This window comes from Podarcis erhardii (genome assembly GCF_964252035.2).
Source record: "Podarcis erhardii genome assembly, chromosome: 9".
In the NCBI taxonomy this organism is placed as follows: domain Eukaryota; kingdom Metazoa; phylum Chordata; class Lepidosauria; order Squamata; family Lacertidae; genus Podarcis; species Podarcis erhardii.
Window position 1 is genome coordinate 56791529 of NC_138512.1, and position 21204 is coordinate 56812732.

General features: G+C 41.8%; 1 protein-coding gene and 1 long non-coding RNA gene across 6 annotated transcripts in view; one reads left to right on the forward strand and one right to left on the reverse strand.

The window, feature by feature from the left end:
- Window positions 1-21204, reverse strand: part of LOC309350414 — a 691638-nt gene that overhangs the window by 540257 nt on the left and 130177 nt on the right. The window lies entirely within an intron of this gene.
- The window catches only part of LEF1 (lymphoid enhancer binding factor 1), a 98300-nt gene that overhangs the window by 54258 nt on the left and 22838 nt on the right, over window positions 1-21204 (forward strand). For 4 of the 5 annotated variants that reach the window (XM_081877054.1, XM_081877055.1, XM_081877057.1 and 1 more), the window contains exons 5-8: window positions 6639-6771; window positions 13656-13746; window positions 17577-17660; window positions 19869-19991. In XM_081877054.1, coding sequence (XP_081733180.1) covers window positions 6639-6771; window positions 13656-13746; window positions 17577-17660; window positions 19869-19991 — 431 coding nt within the window. The remainder of the gene's footprint in view (window positions 1-6638; window positions 6772-13655; window positions 13747-17576; window positions 17661-19868; window positions 19992-21204) is intronic. The other variant, XM_081877058.1, reaches the window with a different exon arrangement.

Here is a 21204-nt window from a genome sequence, read left to right on the forward strand (position 1 = left end):
CCTGATAAGTCAGTTCAATTGAATTTAGTACTATGTGATTGTTTCTGTTCCTATTCAATTCTGAATCAGGGGGAGTTGTGCTTGGTCTTTTGCAGTGAATTCCAAAGTACTGTCTATTCGAGAGCTGTGGTTAGACGCCTTGATGTTATTTTTAGAATTTTTTCTTTTTTGTTCTTGCCTACACCCACCTTCCAACTAACTTAAATTGCATCCTGCCTGCAACATATATAAAGATTTTATTGGGGGGGGGTGGAAAGTGGAGTGATGTAACATCAAGAAAACAAGTAAAAAGAGAGAGAGGGAAATCTGCTATTGATTTTTTGCATGAGATGGAGATCGGAGTCTTTATATGCGACACTGCCTTCCATATATGGTATTCCTGTACCATCAGAGAAAAACTGTGAGAATGCTATTGGACTGGACAGATAGGCACTCCCTTTGCCATGTTCATCTCACCTTTTAGGTGATGAGCTCTGACATCCGAAGGTCCCAGGCTCAGTCTCTGGCTTCTCCAGTTGAAGGGATCTCTAGCAGCTGGGGCTGAGAGAGACCTCTGCCTAAGACCCTGAAGAGCCACTAGTCTTAGGTGAACTAATGGTCTAAACTGGTAGGAGGCAGGTGTGTGTGTGGCAGTGGAACACAAGATTCTACTGCTTCTTCTTTTTTAACCCTTGAGATCAGTGGTTCCCAAACCACTTTTTCCCATGGACATTTTGAGATATAGCTTTCTAGAGCAAAAATAGTCAAGTGTTGTCCATTGAGTCTCTGAGATAATGGCACCATGTTGTACCTTGGCAAGGTTCTCTCTTACAGGAGCGGTATAGGGTTTTATGCATGAGTTAGGTTGCCACCATGTCTGCTGGGACAGAAGAAGAATTGTTTTAAAAACTTCAGCTCATAAATAAAGGCACAGACAGGCCTGCAGTCCTTCAAAATACTAGCAGGAAGATTTTCAGGTTACCCTGTCCTAGAGATTCCTAGACCTTTATTTGTTTTAAATGTGCAACCCCACCCTGCATAGTTAACAAACAGCAAGCCAGTTTATAAAAATATTTAGAAATGCAAAAGGCCTAATAGTGCTTGTTTCTTGTTGCAGTATAATTATTGGGTCAGATAATATAAGTATTAGAATAATACAGATCATGTTCTTAAAAGTGCTTGAAAGTTCATTTTGTTTTCATATTTCCAATATTAGATCTAAAATGCCACTGCCTTAATTCACTTTGCAAACCTTGGCATGCTTATGCTGGCTATTGCAAGAAGCACTTCTGTGGTTTATCAACTCAGTTTTGACTTGTTTTTGTTGAGTTTTGATTGCTATCCACTATTTAGGAAACATAGTGTCAGAAATAAATTCTTTGTAACACCCAGTGTGCCATAATGGTTCTTAACTGTGGTATGATGTGTGCCTACCTTGGCAAGTATTAGAAGAGGCTATATTTTTTGAACTAAGGACTGAAGAATCAGCACCATTTTTCATAGGGGAAAAGAGGCACTGGCTTGCGAGGGTGATATGTGGGGGGGGGGTGTCTCTTGTGTGATGTCGCAACGTCTAATATGTGAGCATTGTGCCTTCTTTCCAAAGCCGGGCAGAAGCTTTCCAGGCTTTGGGAAGGTGGTACCAGGCTTCTGAGAGGATGCTGGAGCCCTGCCGTCTCTTTCCCAAAGCTGGGTGGGCTTTGGGAAGGTGGCATAAAGGCTCTTGAACCCTTTAAGGAACTAGCCTAACCCCCCTAGTCCACTGACCGCACACCACTGTTGGCTACACTCCTGTATGACACAAATCTTTGCTCTTCCCTGTTAGGCACATCAGCAGTGGTTTTCCACAGTGCCCTCAACTTTTTATACACCTCAGTGATGTCTGAACTAAGGCAGCCAGCCAAAGTGCACAAATAGAAAACATTGTTTTTAAAGGGGGCAGAAGGGGAAAGAGCTCTTTCTGGGTGTCTTATGCAGAAGAAAGCAGCTTTTGTGCTATATTGAGAGCCTTTTGTATGGAGGTTAAATTGGAAGGGGGGGAATTCAGAGGCTGAAATTAGCCCAGAGACCCCCAGTCGGCTATTCATTTTTTAAAAATACACTTTTATAATCTTTTTTTTAAAAAATAGTATAAACCACTCATTCATTCAAACATGGATTCTCCCAAAACATCAATGTGGTATTTTTAAAGGAAAAAAAACCCAATAAAAAACAACCAATATAATATCTGAGGGTAATACATCAAATCTATTCCACCAGCTAAAACAATACAGTAAATAGCTTGGGCAATTAATTGGGTACCAAAAAGAAACACTGAGACTACTTGTCTTACCTCCTTCAGGAAAGGATTCCAAAGTCAATTGCCAAAAAGGCCCTGTCCTTCCTAACACACCTTTCCTAGAGATAGAACTTGGAAAAGGACCTAATTTGAAGGTCTTCATGTGAGGGGCAGGTAGATATGGGGTGGGGGGAGGTGTTCAAGTGATTTAGCCCTTCAAAGGTACTTAAAGTACTTGGAACTGAGCTTGAAAACAAAACGACATCCAATGTACTATAATTCCTTCAGCATATATGCTGCATAGCTCCCATTTAGACCCAGGTGGTCCAACTTTTCATACCAAAGGGGCTGCAAGATTACTTTGACACAGAACCTGTGGGCTGCATACTACCTTGTCATGCATGCACACATAGTGGTGGTCGTGGGAGAGCAAGCCCTACATCCTAGTCCTTGTGTTGTATTCCCAAAGCTGGCTGAGTGAGGGCTTTGGGAAGGAGGTGTGAGGCTCTGGCAGGGTCCTAGAACCCTCCCACCACCTTCCTAAAACTAGGAACTCTGGCAGCAAAATTCCACATTAATTGCAGCTTCTTAACCAGGTGGAGCTGTGGGTTAAACCACAGAGCCTAGGACTTGTCGATCAGAAGGTCGGCGGTTCGAACCCCCGTGACGGGGTGAGCTCCCATTGCTCGGTCCCTGCTCCTGCCAACCTAGCAGTTTGAAAGGACATCAAAGTGCAAGTAGATAAATAGGTACCACTCCGGTGGGAAGGTAAATGGCATTTCCGTGCGCTGCTCTGGTTTGCCAGAAGCAGCTTAGTCACATGGGCCACATGACCCAGAAGCTGTACGCTGGCTCCCTCAGCCAATAAAGTGAGATGAGCGCCGTTACCCTAGAGTCGGCCACGACTGGACCTAATGGTCAGGGGTACCTTTACCTTTACCTTTAACCATTTTTAAGGGCAGCCCCACATGATTCTACTTGGAGGTTACCAAAGCATGGATTGCTGCAGCCAGGCTATCCTAGTTGAAGAAATGTCCAGCTAACAAACTAGCATAAGCTGACTAAAGGTGTTCTGAGCCACTAAGGTCTCTAGTGACAATACTGGTTCAATAAGCATCCCTAAGCTGCATTTCTGCTCCTTCAAGAGGGAACGCAAGCTCAGTCAGCACATGCACAGCCCATTTCTGATCCCAGGAATGATCAGTTCACAGTGCATTCATCTTATCAGGATTCATCTTTAGTTACTGGCCAGTTTTTGTTGTTGTTTAGTCATTTAGTTGTGTCCGACTCTTCATGACCCTAGGGACTAGAGCACGCCAGGCACTCCTGTCTTCCACTGCCTCCCGCAGTTTCGTCAAACTCATGTTAGTAGCTTCGAGAACACTGTCCAACCATCTTGTCCTCTGTCATCCCCTTCTCCTTGTGCTCTCCACTTTTCCCAACATTGGGGTCTTTTTCAGGGAGTCTTCTCTTCTCATGAGGTGGCCAAAGTATTGGAGCCTCAGCTTCACGATCTGTTCTTCCAGTGAGCACTCAGGGCTGATTTCCTTCAGAATGGATAGGTTTGATCTTCTTGCAGTCCATGGGACTCTCAAGAGTCTCCTCCAGCACCATAATTGAAAAGCATCAATTCTTCAGCGATCAGCCTTCTTTATGGTCCAGCTCTCACTTCCATACTCGCCAGTTACTGAGCCCAAACAGCAGTTCAGCACCTCCTAATGCATGGTGGTGACAAAAGTTCCCATAAATGCTCATCTTTGAAAATGTTGCTTGCTCAGTACTGTTTTTGACTCCCCCCCCCTTTGTTTCTAAAGTATTTGTAAGTAACAGTAAAACTAATATGGTTTTCTTCCCAGAAAACGGAGGCGTGTAGTTATAGAATCTGAATCTGGATATCCAATTTGCGTCTTTTGAAAAAGGAGAGATGATGGCCGTTTGAGCTATCACCCTTGGAAGCCAGCTCCTATACCTTAATGAGAATCCATACAGCTTTTATTACTTGGCCACAAATAATGGGCCTAATGCTTGTTGGCTTTAAAACACCTATGAGTAGCACTGCTTTCTCTCTCCTGCCTGTGCACTGTCTCCCTCTTGCAAAATATAAGACAAGGCCAAAGCTTAAATTAAAATCCTCAGGTTCTTATCTCCTTCCCACAGGAAAGCAAATCTGTGTTGAAAACCGTAAAATTAAGAGGAGAGCAAGGATAGCATAATTTAGCAAAAATTCATGGCAGAAGATTCTGAGCCTATATGACTGGAGGGATAGGTCAGACATTAAGATGATACCACTTGCTAAAGCAGGCTCCTTAAGGTGGTGCTCTGAAAACAAGGGAAAGTATGCAAGGGGGGGGGGAGGAAACACACAAAGAAAAAAAAATATGACTCTGGCTTTGTGTTCGTTCGTTCTAAACTAGAAATGCTTATTATACACAGACACCTCCTGCGCTGTATTTTTAAATATGGGCCAACAAATTCTGATCATATTAGCATTCGACTAAATCTGGATCAGTTTCCTCTTTCCTTAGCTCCCAATATTTTACATTATTTGAAGTTCTTTTTAAGCCGTATCTGCATTTTGATCTGAACCCTCCCTTCCCTGTACAACCATCCGTCGTGATCTTAAATTTATGAGCAAAAAAATATTGCTTAAGGGGGATCCAGTAGGAGTCTCGTAAAAATACGCTAAGCTTTCTTTCTTGATAGCACAGCGCCCATCTACAGAAAAAGAGAAAATTAAACTACAGAACATGGTGTAATAATGCAAATGAGTCTCAAACATTTTCTGTGTTTTGCATAGACTTAGCCTGTGGGGAGAAAATTAGGAATTATTCTGGTAACTCCAGCATTTTTCAGCTTGAGGGGATTTCTGCATGTAGTAGTGGGATATCTTGATTTTTTTATTTAAAAAATGCTTTGCTAATTTCTAGCAAATACTGGATACAGTTTTGTTATTTGAGCTTTGTTTTACCTTAACATCCAGGGTAGCACTACTCTGATAGAAATGACTATGATTCAGTAAGGTGGTGGTGGTAGTGGTGGTTTTTTAGCACACTTCCATTATTATTCCTTTTGTTTGATATGAAATAGACTCCCCCCCACCCCGCAGCGTTGTTCACTTTCAGAGTAACCTAACTTTGGGAGTGGGATGGTCTAAATGAAAATGAAGCAGTATTGGGAATCTTCACATCTACCATCAGCATACACTGATGAAATTGTACTGCATGACTTGATAAAATATGATGTCTTGGGAAGAAGATGCACTGGGTGAGATTGCAGTGAGAAGGGGACTTGCCTTGGAGAGTAGGTCTATGAATGATGGTGGTGGCCAGATTAAATGTAGAGAAGCAGTAGTGAATATTACTTTACCAGTGCTATAGAAGTCTGCCTTTCATAGTATGTTATCAGAATAACAATAATATACATGTCTTTAACAATTTTTTTAAAAAAGCTTGGTACAGATTATCCTTAGGCACTGGAAACATAAAATAAGGTGATGACAGACACCAGCACTGCATCTGTATCAAGGGTGGGGTATATGTGACCACCCAGATATTTCTGTACTCTCAATTCCCATCCGCCCCAGCTAACATGACCATTAGCCAGGGATGATGGGAGTTGTAGTCCTGACAACATTTGACAGACTACAGGCTCCCCACCCCTGATCTCTATGAATGACTCCAATGAGACTTAAGCATTCCCATGTTTAATGCTGAAAATGTCATGGCAGAGCCCAGATGGAAAATAATGGGTGTGCTAACCTGACAGTCACACTATTTACACCAGTTGTTGTTTACTGCTAGATCCCTGGCTGCATCTCTGCCATTTTTACATAATACATCAATTAATACATATTCCCAAAGAGGTGGACAGCTCCTCGTACCTGCCCTTTTGAACTGTAGTGGATAATGTGCCCATCCTGCTGTTTGGTGGCTTCCCACCTCCCCACCCGGTGATGAGAATATTGCTATGTGTGAAGCAGGCCTGTATGACTTCTGACCAATCGCAATGAAAGCTGCCCCAGCAGCCATTAGTTATAGCTAGCATACCTTGCATTTTCAGTCCCAGGTAGATTGCAAAACCAGAAGGTATGTCAAACCCCTGGCAAGTCACCTTAAAAGGCTAGTGGAGTAAATGTTGTGCGGATCCGGGTGGAGTAAGGAGATTGTGGAAAACTTGCCTAGTCCAATAACCTGAAAGTGTGTTCTTTGTGCGTGGGTGGGTGTTGTTTAAACTGCCACCTTTATGTACATTTAACTGCTTGGTTATTTAAAAGCTAGGCAAATAAACATGCTAAAAAAAACAAACCTCACAAAAATGTGATAAGCCCTATTTAAAATAAAATTAAAAATCGATACCAATGCTTTTTGTTTTTTGTTTGCAGTCCAACAAAGTACCGGTGGTGCAGCCTTCCCATGCGGTCCACCCTCTCACCCCACTTATCACCTACAGTGATGAGCACTTTTCTCCAGGGACGCATCCATCACACCACCCCTCAGACGTCAACTCAAAACAAGGTGAGAGGCCTTAATTTATTTGCAGCCGTTCGGCAGAATAGCCAACCACGTTTTGCCCTTAGCTTAGGGATGCTAAAGGCAACAATTATTCCGTCCTAAAATATATCTTCATCAAGGAGCCAAATGCCTAGGTTTTCCTGGTTCACTTTTGTGGAAATAACCGCAACTAAAGTCCTTGGCGCCCCCTGCCATTTTGCCAGTGTAGTACATAAGTTCTAAATTACCAGTGCATTAGGAGGTACTTTCCCCCAAATTGGCTTCTGATAGGTGAAAGGCAGATGCTATGAACCTTTCTTAATGACCAACCAAATTCTGTTTTAAAGTTTAGATTAGGCTTTCTTTAGAGGAAACCAAGAGGCTGTTCAACCTGAAGCTTTCCCTTTCATCCAGCTTTTTCATCTGCTTTTGAATAAATAATAGCCATTTCTTACTTGGTCGGTTGGTTTTCTGAAAGTTTAGCTTGGACACTAATCTTAATTTCAGATATTACCACAGAAAGTAAATGCTGTTTATGGTGTGCTTTCAGAATATGAAAGTGATCTTGCATTATTATGTGTGTGTTTGCTTTCGGTTACCTGAATTTTTAACTTTGCTTCGTAATAAAAATTTCATGTGTGTGTGTGTGTGTTTTCCTTTAAAGAAGAATTCCCCAAGTTTTTCTTACAGTAATATAGGAAGTTTCTAATGGATAAAAATGTAGAGTATGTGCCTAGTTGAGTGGTAGAGCATTTGCTTTGTGTCCAAAAGGTCTCATTTTCAGTCCTCAGCATCTCCAGGTGGGCCAGAAGGGTCTTCTGTCTGAAACACTGAGCAGTCACAGCTAGCCACTGTAGACAGAATTGAGCTGGACAGACCAATGGACTGACTCAGTATAAGGCAGATTCTGTTGTTCCTGTATTTTACTGCCTAGACTGCTGCAGCGTAGTTGTTGTTCCTTTGAATTTTGGAGTGCAAGAGACAGCTTAGCTGGCTTCGGGAGTAGCCACTGCATTGATAGGCCACTCTGCAATTATTGCTGGTGATATCTACTGTTGCGATTGCTTAGAATCTAGTAGAATATACATAGGTTAGAGTGGTTGTGACAGTTTAGGCTTGGTAGACCATGCTATGTCCGGCAGTGCCATTTCTGAAAACTGAAAAATCTATGGTGAGAGGGAAGAAATAAGGTGCTGTTGGCTCTTTCGCGTCTCCTAGGCAATGTTGTGTCCCATGATGTGGTCCTGTCCAAACATGCCATTTTGGAAAGAAGTGACCAGCCACATGAATGTGGTTTTCACATATCCCTGATCTTCTCAGAAGATCATGTTGCTGAATTATATACCAACCCATTGGAATTTAACCAAAGGGCAATGACATTGGCTGTTGCGTGCACTCACAGTGGCTAAATGTTTAACTGGAAAGAAACTTCCTATATTCCTCCTCTCCATCATACGATGGACAGAAAATATGATCCAACTGGCCATTTATCAGAAAGAGCCTTCCGTAAGCAGGAAAATGATGGGAAATACTCAGATATATGGACCCTCTACACAGACTTGCTTGCATAAACAATGGATGCTGGGCAAGTTTGGGATGATAATTTAATTCTCTCTCCCCTCTCTTCACTTCGGTACATAACGATTGCTCATTGTAAATTTCTTTAATTATAAATGTTCCTTGTATTTGTGAAATTTGTATTTGTCCCCATTCTGTATATAAAATATTCACACACATAAAAGAAGGAAAGGTAAAGGTACCCCTGACTGTTGGGTCCAGTCGCGGACAACTCTGGGGTTGCAGTGTTCATCTCACTCTGTAGGCCAAGGGAGCCAGCGTTTGTCCGCAGACAGCTTCCAGAGGTCATGTGGCCAGCATGACTAAGCCGCTTCTGGTGAACCAGAGCAGCACACAGAAATGCCGTTTACCTTCCCGCTATTTATCTACTTGCACTTTGATGTGCTTGACATTGTCTTGTGTCTCTGGGCAATGCTCCATAGTCTAGCATGCAGTTTAGCAACATGTCTGGTGAGGGAAGAATGGTGTGGCAAGACCGACCCCATCTCCTTGGCTTAGACATTGTCACCAGTTCTGTTTCTGAATCTGGGGAAACAGAGGAGCACTTCCCTTTATCAAAGGTAAAAGAGCCAGAACAGCCACTGGTTTTCTCATGTCTCGTGTCTTTTTAGATTTTGAGCTTGAGAGTAGGGACCATCTTAGAACTGATTCTTGAAAGCTGCTCCGAGAGCTTTTATTGTTATTAACTAATTGATTAATATACCACCCTTCATCCAAAGATCTCAGGACAGTTCTCAAGATAAAAAATACAGGATAAAAACACAAAATAAATAGTTAAAAAAACAAAACAATAACAGATAAGGACAATAATGGGAGTGTAGGAACGGGGACTTTAAGCTTTTGTCCCCCTAGTGATTGTAGCCTGAACCGGGGCCCCCACACCATCTATTTGCCACATACACTTTTCTGCCATTATGGCTTTCCATCAACCACCCCCAAATGTTGAAACCTGTTTTGATTATATTGAATTTTGATGTAGTCAGATTCCCCCCCCCCTTCAAAATGGCAGGGTCACTTATGCCTCCTCTCACTTAGAATAGAGGACTTTACATATGAAAAGAGACCTGTGATTTTTGCATTGGTTCTTTAATGCACTAAATAAATCAATGGTTTAATGGTCTCTGTGACCATAATTCTGTGTGCCTCCTTGGGGCATGAGATTTAGGTAGAGCATGAAAACCATAGGGCTCATCTGGGATTAGGATTAGCTTTAATCCTTGAGGTGGTTTTTTTTTGAGTTTGTAGCATTTGTACATTCTTGAGAATGTGAGTTGATGGATCATTTCCAGTGGGACTTCCTTATGCCATTGCAAAAATACTAACCAATACAAAAGATTGACCTTGGCGCCCACAAGAGTCAGAGACAAGGAGCTTAGCTGAAGCTGGAGTGACAATCAGGAGCCAAATGAATCATATCAAGTGTGACCATTACACGCCTGAAAATGATTCTTAATTAACCACCGATCCTCTGTGGTAGCAAGTTTCCAAAATCTGTGAATCACAAGGGAACCACAGAAAATGTACAAGCAGCAATTTACCTAATCTAATAAGTCTGGTCTGCTGCCTATTTGGAGCTGCTGTTTTTCTGCTCTCTCAGCCCCTCTGAAAATGTTTCATTCCGATTTGTTTTTCAAGACTTCTTTCCAATGGAACCTTTAAGAGAGAGAGATCAGATAAGCTTCCCCATATACTTTTATTTTATCACTTTTCGCAGGGTGGGGAATCTGTGGTCTTCTAGAAGTTGTTGGACCCCCAAAAATCTCCCTCAGACAGCATAGCCCAATGGTCAGGGATTAAGGGAGTTATTGTCCAATAACATCCAGCAGGCCAGAGGTACTCCACCCTTGACTTATAGGCTGTAACCTTCTTCCTCTCTTTCTTTTTAAATCAGAGTGAAAATTAACCATGCTATATAAAAACTACTGGTCTTGTGGCCTAAGCTTTTGTGAACCAGATCCTCCTCCATCAGAAACACGAAGCAGTCACCTAAGTGGGTAGGTATATATATGTATATCCTAGTATAGAGAGAAGGAATCTTTTTAAAATTACGTATCACGTATAAATACTGAAAACAAAAGGTCAGTCAGTCAAGGCAGGACAGCTGGTGCATCACAGTACCAACCAGAGCACAAATGAAATCTGAATCCAATCTGGTAAGCAGTCTGGGGAAGGGTCTCTGTAGCTCAGTGGAAAGGCATCTGCCTTGCATGCAGAAGGCCACAGGTTCAATCCCCATCATTTCCAGGTCGGGCCAGGAATGATTCCTGTTTGAAACTGTGGGGAGCTGCTGCCAATCAGTGTTGACAGTACTGGCCTAGGTGGACAAATGGTGTGACTTGATTTAAGGCTGTGCAGTGGGGCAAACAGGTGAGCATGAAGAATGATGAACTCTCAAGAACAGAGCCTACATAGACCCAACCTTCTCCACAAGTTTGCACTTCACAGTATGTTCCCAAAACAAAGCAATCCATCTATATTTTTCAGCGTTATTTTCTATGCAAAGCTCCTGCCTGTTGCAAGGGCCCACAAGAGTGGTGCCCTTAACTCACCTGGCAAAATTGTTAACTTGCTCAGCCTCACGCTGACTTAGACAGAAGAGTCATGTCTTGTCTTGAAAACTCTCTTTTGGCTCAGTGACATCGGCATATATGTTGCAGAGGTTTACAGTGATGGAAGTTTATTTCCACCATCCCCAATTCAAGGAATACTTCAGTCACATCACTCAGCAGTGCACTGGTGACAGCAAATATCCTCTCAACACTGGAAAAGAGTTAATGTGTGGACCTCTCCTGGTGGGTCCAATCTAGATTGGACTTTTACATGGAACATTTATATCTTCATTTAGTTTGCCGGGGTCAGAGCTGCAAGGGGAACCTTCCTACAGAATTTCAGGAACAAAGCTACACAGACACACCCAACATTATCCTAGCTGCTACCCTGAATGCAGAAACTAGATAATCCTGTTTCAAATTTTGGCATTCTCACAGGACAGGTGCCTTACTAAGAAGAGTCATACTTATCTTCCTGACATCACAGTCTTTCTGGAAACTACAATTTGCTGACATACTTACCGTATATGCTTCAAGCTGCCATCCAGGTCATACCACAGAATACATTGTCTACTGGATGATGTAACTGCATTTATCCATTCCTTTGGTTAGAGACTACCACCTTCAAGTTTTACATAATGCATTCTTAAAACAGGAGCACTCACTTGGGAAGAGGGAAAACCAGATCAACTAAATCAAGGCAGGTACAGAGGAGTTGCTGTCAGTGGATTGGACCCAGCAAAAGGCTAACTGAATGTCATTTACTGTCTACAGCTCATCCTGGAAGATGATAATTCCACCTCACAACACCTTCTTAACAGATAGCACTTCTTAACTGAAGCAACTGCTAACCAGCAGCAATAGGTCACTTAATGGAGTTTAAAAATATATAAACTGGTGCCATTTTGCTACCCTAGCTATTCTGGCAACACTGTCATGGGACCAAACTACAATGGCCATAAAATCAAAGTCTTGTTCATCTACCCATCCTCTAACATGGTATGACTGAGCAGTGATGTCCTTCTCCCATTGCCTTAAATCAAATAAGTTTATTTCTCATGCAAGAAGATAAATGGGGACAAATTGGTGATATCTGAATACCAGCAAGGGAGCATTTCAATTCCCAGGGCATTTTGTGGTCCCAGGAGATCACAGGATCACGGTATTCCTATGTAAGTTTCAAATGTGATGAGTATGACTCTTTTAGCAAATTTGATGCTCTGATGTTTCATCTGAGCAAATCCTAGGAATTGCTAGATCACTACAGAAAGCAATTGTTAGATGTGTGTTTAAGCTATTGATCTTGCAGTGCCTGTTCATTATCAGCATCCACTAGTCAGTGGGTTACATCCGTTCTGATTGGATCTTGAAGTCATTTGTGTTCTGCATAGGACTGTGATTCACTTACTGCTTTGACCTGTATTGCTTGACCTTTTGACTTTGCTTTAGAAACACAATCAATCACTCTTCCTTCTCTTTGTACTTGGGGTGTATATACTTACCCACTGAGTGGGCTCTGGTGCATGAAAGCTTATGCCACAATCAATTTATTAGCACTTAAGATGCTGTAAGATTTTGTTGTTGTTGCAACAGATAGATAGCTATAACTATCCCCCTGGAACATGAAATGCATTCTAAGAGCCAGTGTCTAGATTTTACTGTAGCTATTCACACCAGATCCAAGGCTTGGATTAACAGGTTCTTACAAACATCTGTCGGCCTTGGGTAGATATCCATATTTTCTAGATGGTGACACCAGCCATTCTTTCAAAGTGGCTATATGGCATGTAAAATCACTAATTTGATTGTTCCTTCCAACTTTAGAATCCTATGATAGACTCTGTGACTGTTTTGTTGAATGACATAGTGGTTTTTAATTTTGTTACCATAAATGATGTGGTTAAGTAAGTAACAATTTAAGTCCCTTAATTTAAATGGGGCCTAAGCATGTATCTGGATCCAACCCCTAATATATTGGGGTCAATAGCTCTGTTGCACAAAGCAGCTGTAGCAAGCACATTTCTGACCCAGATTATATCCCAGCTGTAGCATCTAAGAATTAGTTTCGGAAGACAACATGCCAGCTTTTAGTCTTTCTTCTGTGTGTCTTTGGTTTGGTTGACAGTTCGGTCCTAGTTGCCCTGTTGCTATCAAGTAGGTAGGGAAAACTCTTAGACCAAAAAAATATTGAAATTTAAGCATTCATAATCTGGGCTGATGAAATGCGTTGTGTGGGTGTTTGTTTTTAAAGTGAATCTAAATACTAAAGGCGGGAGGCGGGTGGCGCTGTGGGTAAAACCTCAGTGCCTAGGACTTGCCGATCGTATGGTTGGCGGTTCGAATCCCCGTGGCAGGGTGAGCTCCCGTCTTTCGGTCCCAGCTCCTGCCCACCTAGCAGTTCGAAAGCACCCCTAAGTGCAAGTAGATAAATAGGTACCACTTTATAGCGGGAAGGTAAACGGCGTTTCCGTGTGCTGCGCTGGTGCTGGCTCGCCAGAGCAGCTTCGTCACGCTGGCCACGTGACCTGGAAGTGTCTCTGGACAGCACTGGCCCCCGGCCTCTTGAGTGAGATGGGCGCACAACCCTAGAGTCGGACACGACTGGCCCGTACGGGCAGGGGTACCTTTACCTTTACTAAATACTAAATGCACTACGGGCTTAGAGGTTTTGTTCCATTTTCTTCTTTTAATTTAGTGACGAGTTGCTTCTATTTCTTTTTAACACAGTATTTCATAATTTGATGCCCAAAATGACAACTTGCACTCTATACTTTTCAACAGGCATGTCCAGACATCCTCCAGGTCCTGATATGCCCACTTTCTATCCCTTGTCTCCCGGTGGTGTTGGGCAGATTACCCCACCTCTTGGCTGGTAAGAACCTCCTGGTGCTTCCGAACTAAGTTTGTGTGTGCTTGCATAGTTGCGTGTGTGCATGTTTGTTTTTGTTTTAAAATAATAATAATTGCTGCCTTTATGGGCTTGAGAAGTATCTCCTACCTGTTTACATTTTTTGAAAAGTAGAAATCCGTGGAAATGCCAATGAGTAAATAACGAAGTAGGAGTTGATTGTAACTAGCAATTGTTTCATAAAGTGTAGGTTTGTATTTACAGTCATACCTCGGGTTACGAACACTGTGGGTTGCGCGTTTTTGGGTTGCAGACTGCGCCGAACCCAGAAGTACCAGAACAGGTTGCTTCTAGGTTTCAGTGCTCGCACATGCGCAGAAGCGCAAAGTGACATCACGCGCATGCGCAGAAGTGCCAGGTCGCTTCACACATGTGCGCAGACATGATGCTGCACTGTGGGTTGTGAACGTTGTGGGTTGTGAATGTGCCTCCTGCACGGAACATGTTTGCAGCCCGAGGTATGACTGTACTGAACTCTAGTATGTATTGTACCTTCAACATGGTTCATTTGGGCCAGTGCTCACAAGTCCTTTCCTTTAAATGTTTGCAGGGTTCAGGACTGGGGCATGCACATGAATGCCACTGATCATGTGCACTGCCTTCTTGCCACTGAATAATTGCAACTTGATTTGCTCAATGCACTGTCCGTGTGGCAGATGGGTCATTTTCATAGAGTCCTAGAAGTGTAGAGATGGAAGAGACCCCTAAGAGTCCAGCCACCTTGCAATGCAGGAATCCTGTCCACAGGTGTCCCTGAGTGGGCTTGAGACACCATTCTTCCTGTTACCAGACAGACACACTGACCCATTGTGCCACCATTGGGCACAGAGTGAAAACACAATTATTCAAGCACTTCATGGTGCAATCACAGCTAAAGAAGAGCCATTGGAGAGTGACTGTGTATACCTGTGTATACCTTCAGTAAACCTTCCCTCAGTCATGTTAATAAATTGCACTGCCATCCAGCAAGAGAGTGATTCAGACGTGGACAACAAAAGAATGACATCTGCATTGTAGTGAGCTAAAATGATATATTCTTTAGAGTTCTATAGTTGGCAATTTCTGCACCTCTTTGGATTTGTTATACCGGGAGTGTGCATCTTGGCATTTTGCCACACACATCAGACATGAACATTCCACAGCTGTAGGCTCTCTATACCTTGTTAGATTGGGCCCAGATCTTTGAGTAATCTTCCCTTCCCTTGATATTTTGGAAAATAACAGCAAAATGGCTGTCAGCACCGTGAGTAAAAAATGGCTGCAACTTTTCAAAATGACCTTGTAATTAGAAGAGAATCTGAAAGAGCAGGATGTGTGTTGCCTGTTCTCTTTTGTACAGCTGCTTTTACACTATGGAAGCCTTTCTCGTGGTTTTGATTCCAGCTTTTAAGTTTTGGCATTTTCTCGAAATGCTTTCTCAATGCAGATGTTTTTGCAAAAAGGGTGAATCTGGAGGAAAATGCTGATAACACAAATGATGAAGTCTAGCACAGATTACTCTTACGCTCTGCTTACTGTAGCTGAAAATGTGCTATATTTGGATTTCTTTTTCTTTTCCCCCAACCCTTTGGTGCACTGGCCCTCCCTACTGCACACACACAGAGCTCTGTTTAAGTGTGAAGACCGTCATGGTGAGCAAAAGAAAGGGCAATAGCTTTGGAAATGCCAATTTCTTAAAACATTAAATCTGTCAATCGATAGCTCTGCTTAAATAGAATTGAGCGAAGTCTTTCAAGAGTAGATCAATTATTCTCTCTGAACTTTGCTACTTAAGTGTGTTGAATCCTGCTCAGAAGTTGCATCAATGCAAGCTGGAGGAAAAGACAATGTAAACTAAGCAGAAAAAGTTCAAAGTATTTGAAGCAATCAATTTGTGCTAGTGAGATATGGCATTCTGAAGAAGACTGGAACTTCAAACCAATAGTTTTTGGTTTGTTTTCTGTGTGCCCTGCTTTCTCTCTCCATCTCTTAAGATTCATGTTTTGCACTCAAGTTGCTTGCATACACATCTTTCAGTAAAATACATGCTTAGTTTTCACTACCAAGAAAAGAGAACTGTTTGCATCTTTTCAAACCATACTAGGTAACTTCAGTAGGTCATGGAAAAGTGATGCTGTCAACAAGACAATAAGCTGCCTCAACACCTTGCCTAGAAAAGACTGGGCAAAAACAAAATCTTATGAAGCTGCAGAGGTGCTTCTTATGCTTGTCTGTATGGTGCACTCAAACTACCGCATTTCAGGAATCTGAATCCACTATGCCCCCTTCATATAGAAATCATAAATATTAAAAAATGCAATTATTTTACAAATATACACAATCTTTTCCCCAATATATTGATCCAATAAGATTTGGCAGGACTATTAAAATAATTAACTCAATACCCTATAATCAATATAGTTGCCAGAAAGGAATTATATTAATTAGACTAAAGACTTAGGTTTGATGTTATCTTTAACCTGTATATATTATGTATAATCTTATTTTTTCCATAAATTTATTGTGTGTTCACCCTCTTGGCCTTTTTTGTAATAGCTAACTTTAGTAAAGAGTGCTGCTTATTAAAAGCTACTATCCACTCACTGAAAGAAGGATTTCAAAGATTTTCAGTTACCACTGATAACCAATCTAGCAATAGGTAAATAGTAGTCACTAATCCAAATCCTCGTCATTTAAGACCTCATTTAAATATGCAGAGAGAATCGGTTTAGGTGTTTTAGGAATGTTGCAGCCAGTTATATTATTACCAGCACTTTTTGCCAGAAAATAGATAAATAAGGAAAAGTCCAAAACATATGCAGTAACATCAGCTTCCAAAATTTAACATTTCCAATATATGTCGTCCTCCACCTCATCCTGATAAAAGAAAATATATAAATTTAATGGTTATTTGAGTAACATTTTATTATTTATTTATTTTGCATGACAAAAACTTATCCTTTACTCCTAAATCCTGTTAATTTAAGGATATGCTTGGTAAAGCTAGCAGTTCTTAGGATCTAGGTCTCATTTATGCTCTTTTTGCTAGATGTGGAGGTCATAATGATATCTTGCAACACCCTGAAGTGACTTTACTGACAAATCAATGTTCTTTGGGAGTTACTGATGCTACTAACACTTTTCAGAAATATAATTAGTCCCATAGTAAAAACTTTTCCATTTTCAATGTGCTGTATTGGCAGACTGACATGTAAATATCTGTTGGTTGCAGTGGAACCATGGGTATAAGTTTTGTCTCACTTTGACTGCCAGAGAGCCCCCCTCAAAGAATCATGGGAACTGCAGTTCACAGAGGATTCTTTGTTAGAGATCAATAGACACCCACCCTGTTTTCACAGAACTATAGTTTCTAGGGTTTCATTGGCAAGTCAATACTGCACCCCTTATCACAAAGCAAATTCTAGTTTATTCAAATCCATTTTATAGAAAGTGTTAAAGGTTAAAGGTAGCATTGAAGGTTATCCAGTTCAAGTTAATGTTCCCAAGATCCGTGGTGGTGGTCTTTCTCAGTCGGGAATCTGTAGAGCAGGCTTCCTCAACTTCGGCCCTCCAGATGTTTTGAGACTACAATTCCTGTCATCCTTGACCACTGGTCCTGCTAGCTAGGGATCATGGGAGTTGTAGGCCAAAAACATCTGGAGGGCCAAGGTTGCCTGCTGTAGAACCCTAAATCAGAATGCAGTGCAGTATGCTTTCGTTGATACCTCTCATCTCAACTCATTGGTGTTTGGTAAAAAGGCAAGCTCACTTCTGTTACAGTATTATTGATGGGTTCCTTTCTTCTGTGACCTCAGGCAAGGTCAGCCTGTATATCCCATCTCAAGTGGATTCAGGCAGCCCTACCCACCCTCACTTTCAGTCGACACTTCCATGTCAAGGTAGGTCTAGGTGCGGAATGAGTGGCTGAGGTGTAACTGCTGGAATTAGAGGGGCAGTTTGCTCCCCTGCTTGCATCCTGGTGTATGCCTCTGCTTGCTACCCCCTTCCCCCAGTCAGCTAAAATGCATTTATACCTATAAACTATACTGTGTTTATACAGCTTACCTAAATCACATGCTAATGACCTTCAGCATATAGTCACGGCTGGAATCTGAAACAGCCTACCCCAAACCTGGTGCCCTCCAGATATTTTGGACTACAACTCCCATCAGTCCCAGCCAACATGGCCCAGCAGTCAGGAGGGATGGGAGCTATAGTTCAAAACATCTGGAGAGCACCAGGTTGGGGAATGTTGGTCTAAAGGCACATGTTACCGCAGCCTTGCTGAAGCTAAACAGGTCTGGGTTTGATCAGTGCCTGAATAGAAGACTTCTTGGAAACCCTAAGTAATACTATGGGTAATGCAAAGAATGGTGGAATATAAATGTAAAATAATAATAATGATAATAAAAGACCAGATAGTCATTCAAACTGCACTGGTGTTTGTCGTTTTGCATCCCATGAATATAACCACTAAATATAAAATGGTCACTCCTTTGATCAGAGTCGCTTTGGCTTCACTCCCTGCTCCTGTGCTTTACTCTTTTCATGTAGACTGCAGCACCTCAAAGAAATTTCCAAGCCCAAATCTGTTTTAAAATAAAGGCAAAGAAGCTGTGTACACATGGTTATATCTGTAATAGTGGCGTGTGAATGGGTGGCAGCGTTAGTGCAAGCAAGCAGCACTAACTGGGACATGGCAAGGACAACACTTTCGCATCACACTTTACATTTCTGCACTATGGGAAGGTGGCCTCTATATCCTGTGCTTGGTGTACCCAAAGGTTTCAGCGAACCTCTGCATATTTTACACATATTTAAAACACACAACTTTTGCTATTTAGGTGTGGGTTCTGTCACATTTCTTTGCAAGTGCTTTTATCATGTAGGGACCAATCCTATGCACAAGAAGCCGGCGTAAAGCACACTGGTGTAAGTTAAACTTGCATAAAGTTACACCAGATCCAAACCCCATTCAGCAGTGGGACTGCTGCTGCACCTAAGCCTGGTATTTAAAATAGTGTTCTATGCCAGGTTGCCAAGTCACATGATCAAGTTGAATGGGCTTAGGATCCAGCCTAAGACCTCCCCTCTGATCACGCTCCTGCCACATCCCTTTCTGCTGATTTATGCCAGCCTTGGTTAAGGCAGGATGAGCAAATTACACCAGCATATCTTCAGCTGAGCCAGGGTTGGGACTTAATGCTGGCTAAGACAGCTGGCTGAGCCATAGATCTGCTGCATCCTAACCTGCTCATCTTGGTGGATTTTGTCATAGGATTGCCCCTTTAATCACTGTTTTTATGCATCTTTCGGAATAAGATGTCTTGCAAATTCCTAGTTGAGCAAGCCACCATTAAAAACATTTCAGTGTACTCTTTAAGAGTGCATGCTAATTTCCTTGCCCTGTGAGTTTCTTGATGTAATATGCAAGAAGGTTACTTTACCAACACATTTCGGGGGGGGGGGGAGAGAAAACTAAAGAAGCCTCAAAGGGGAAGTAGCAAACTAGTTCAGTAATGCCATTTTAAGTATTAATTCCAATTTATCTGTAGTATGAGCCATCCCAATAGAAGCACACTGATTTGGATCTGTGCCTAAGGCAAAACGCTAGCCCATATTCTTTCCCCCACACGCTTGGGGACTTAAAAGTTTGATATGTGATCAAGTAAGGTTGATGAAATGTAAGCCAGGTTTTAATGTCCTTTTATAAAGATATGCAAGTTACCTTTGTTAGAGGTTTTTTTTTAATTTTCTGCATGACAATTACTACCTTTTGTTGGCTGGTGGTGGATAACTCAATATCTTTTATACTTGTGTGGAAACAGTTTTTTTGGTTAAGGGCTTTATTCTTTTGAAATTATTGGCCATGTTAAATTCACTTGTGTCTAATTTCAGATTCCCAAAGCCACAGATAACAGGGGACTAAAAACCCTATTTGTAAAACACATTTTAGCCAAATAATTGTTTCCTACATTGGTGTATCATGGTCTCTTAAGTGGTATGAATGAACTGCCTCCTAGGCCTGTCTTGAGTGATTTGTAGGTATCCTATGCTGTGTTTGAGTTCCAGTTATGAAGAAGACTGTACTTTTTTCTTTTTTGTAGGTTTTCACATCATATGATCCCTGGTCCTCCAGGTCCCCACACAACTGGAATCCCTCACCCAGCTATTGTAACACCTCAAGTCAAACAAGAACATCCACACACAGACAGTGACTTAATGCACGTGTGAGTTTTCCTCTGGTCTTTAATTGATCTTTCATCTGCAATGCCTTAAAAGCTGAGTAAGCATGGCAAATAAGTAGTCTCAGTCTTTCTTTCTCTTTTTCTCTTCCCATGGGAAATAATTGAATCTGTGTCTAAATATCATGTCAATGTTTGGTATTCTTCAACAAAGAAATAGTGATTGCATTAGTATTTTTAAAATATATAAAAAAAATAAAAGGCGGATGGAAAGGGGGCAGGGTTCTGGGGAAAATGACTTTGGCAATCCTGCCCAGCATTGTACCCAATGGGTTTTGACTTTATGTAATTTTGGCTTTAGGTGCAATCCCCAGAACGTAACCCCCATGTTAGTTGCATGCTTACAAAATCCTCACCTCTCAGAGTAATGAGCATATTGGGATGCAGCTGTCCACTGGACTTCAGGCTTCTCCAATGTTTTCAGAGTTTTAAGAGGAGAATACACATGAAATTACATATTAAAATATTAAATGTGTATTTAAAGATTATTCTTTAAAATGCAAGTTAATGCAGAGATAGAATGGAATTAGGCAAAATAACAAGGGTCTAGAATAGTTGCCTCCATCCCTAGGACCAGTGGCATTCTTCAGTGATAAAATTCCCAAGCTTGACAAAATGGGTCTTTTGGGAACTGAACCCTAGAATGAAAGTCCATAGCTCAGCTTTCCTCAAGTACAGATACAGTGGTACCTTGGGTTAAGAACTTAATTCGTTCCGGAGGTCAGTTCTTAACCTGAAACTGTTCTTAACCTGAAGCACCATTTTAGCTAATGGGGCGCCTGCTGCTGCTGCGCCGCTGGAGCACGATTTCTGTTCTCATCCTGAAGCAAAGTTCTTAACCCGAGGTACTATTTCTGGGTTAGCGGAGTCTGTAACCTGAAGCGTATGTAACCCGAGGTACCACTGTATTTGTTCTGCAGATGTGACATCCTCATCATTTTAGGCAGAATTTGCTTATCCAAATGTTTTTAAGTGGAAAAGGCATTCTTTTTTTTCTTTCTTTCTTCCTTTCTTTCTTCCTTTCTTCCTTTATTTCTTTTTCTGCTTCCTATCCCCACCTGTCTCTCAAAAGATTTTTACCCATATCCTGTAAGCTATTTTCATGCTCTTCTTTGCACTCAACTTGTACCCACCACCACCCTCCTGCAAAAGCACAACACAACAGCTTGCCACTTTATTTCCTCCCTCCCTCCCTCCT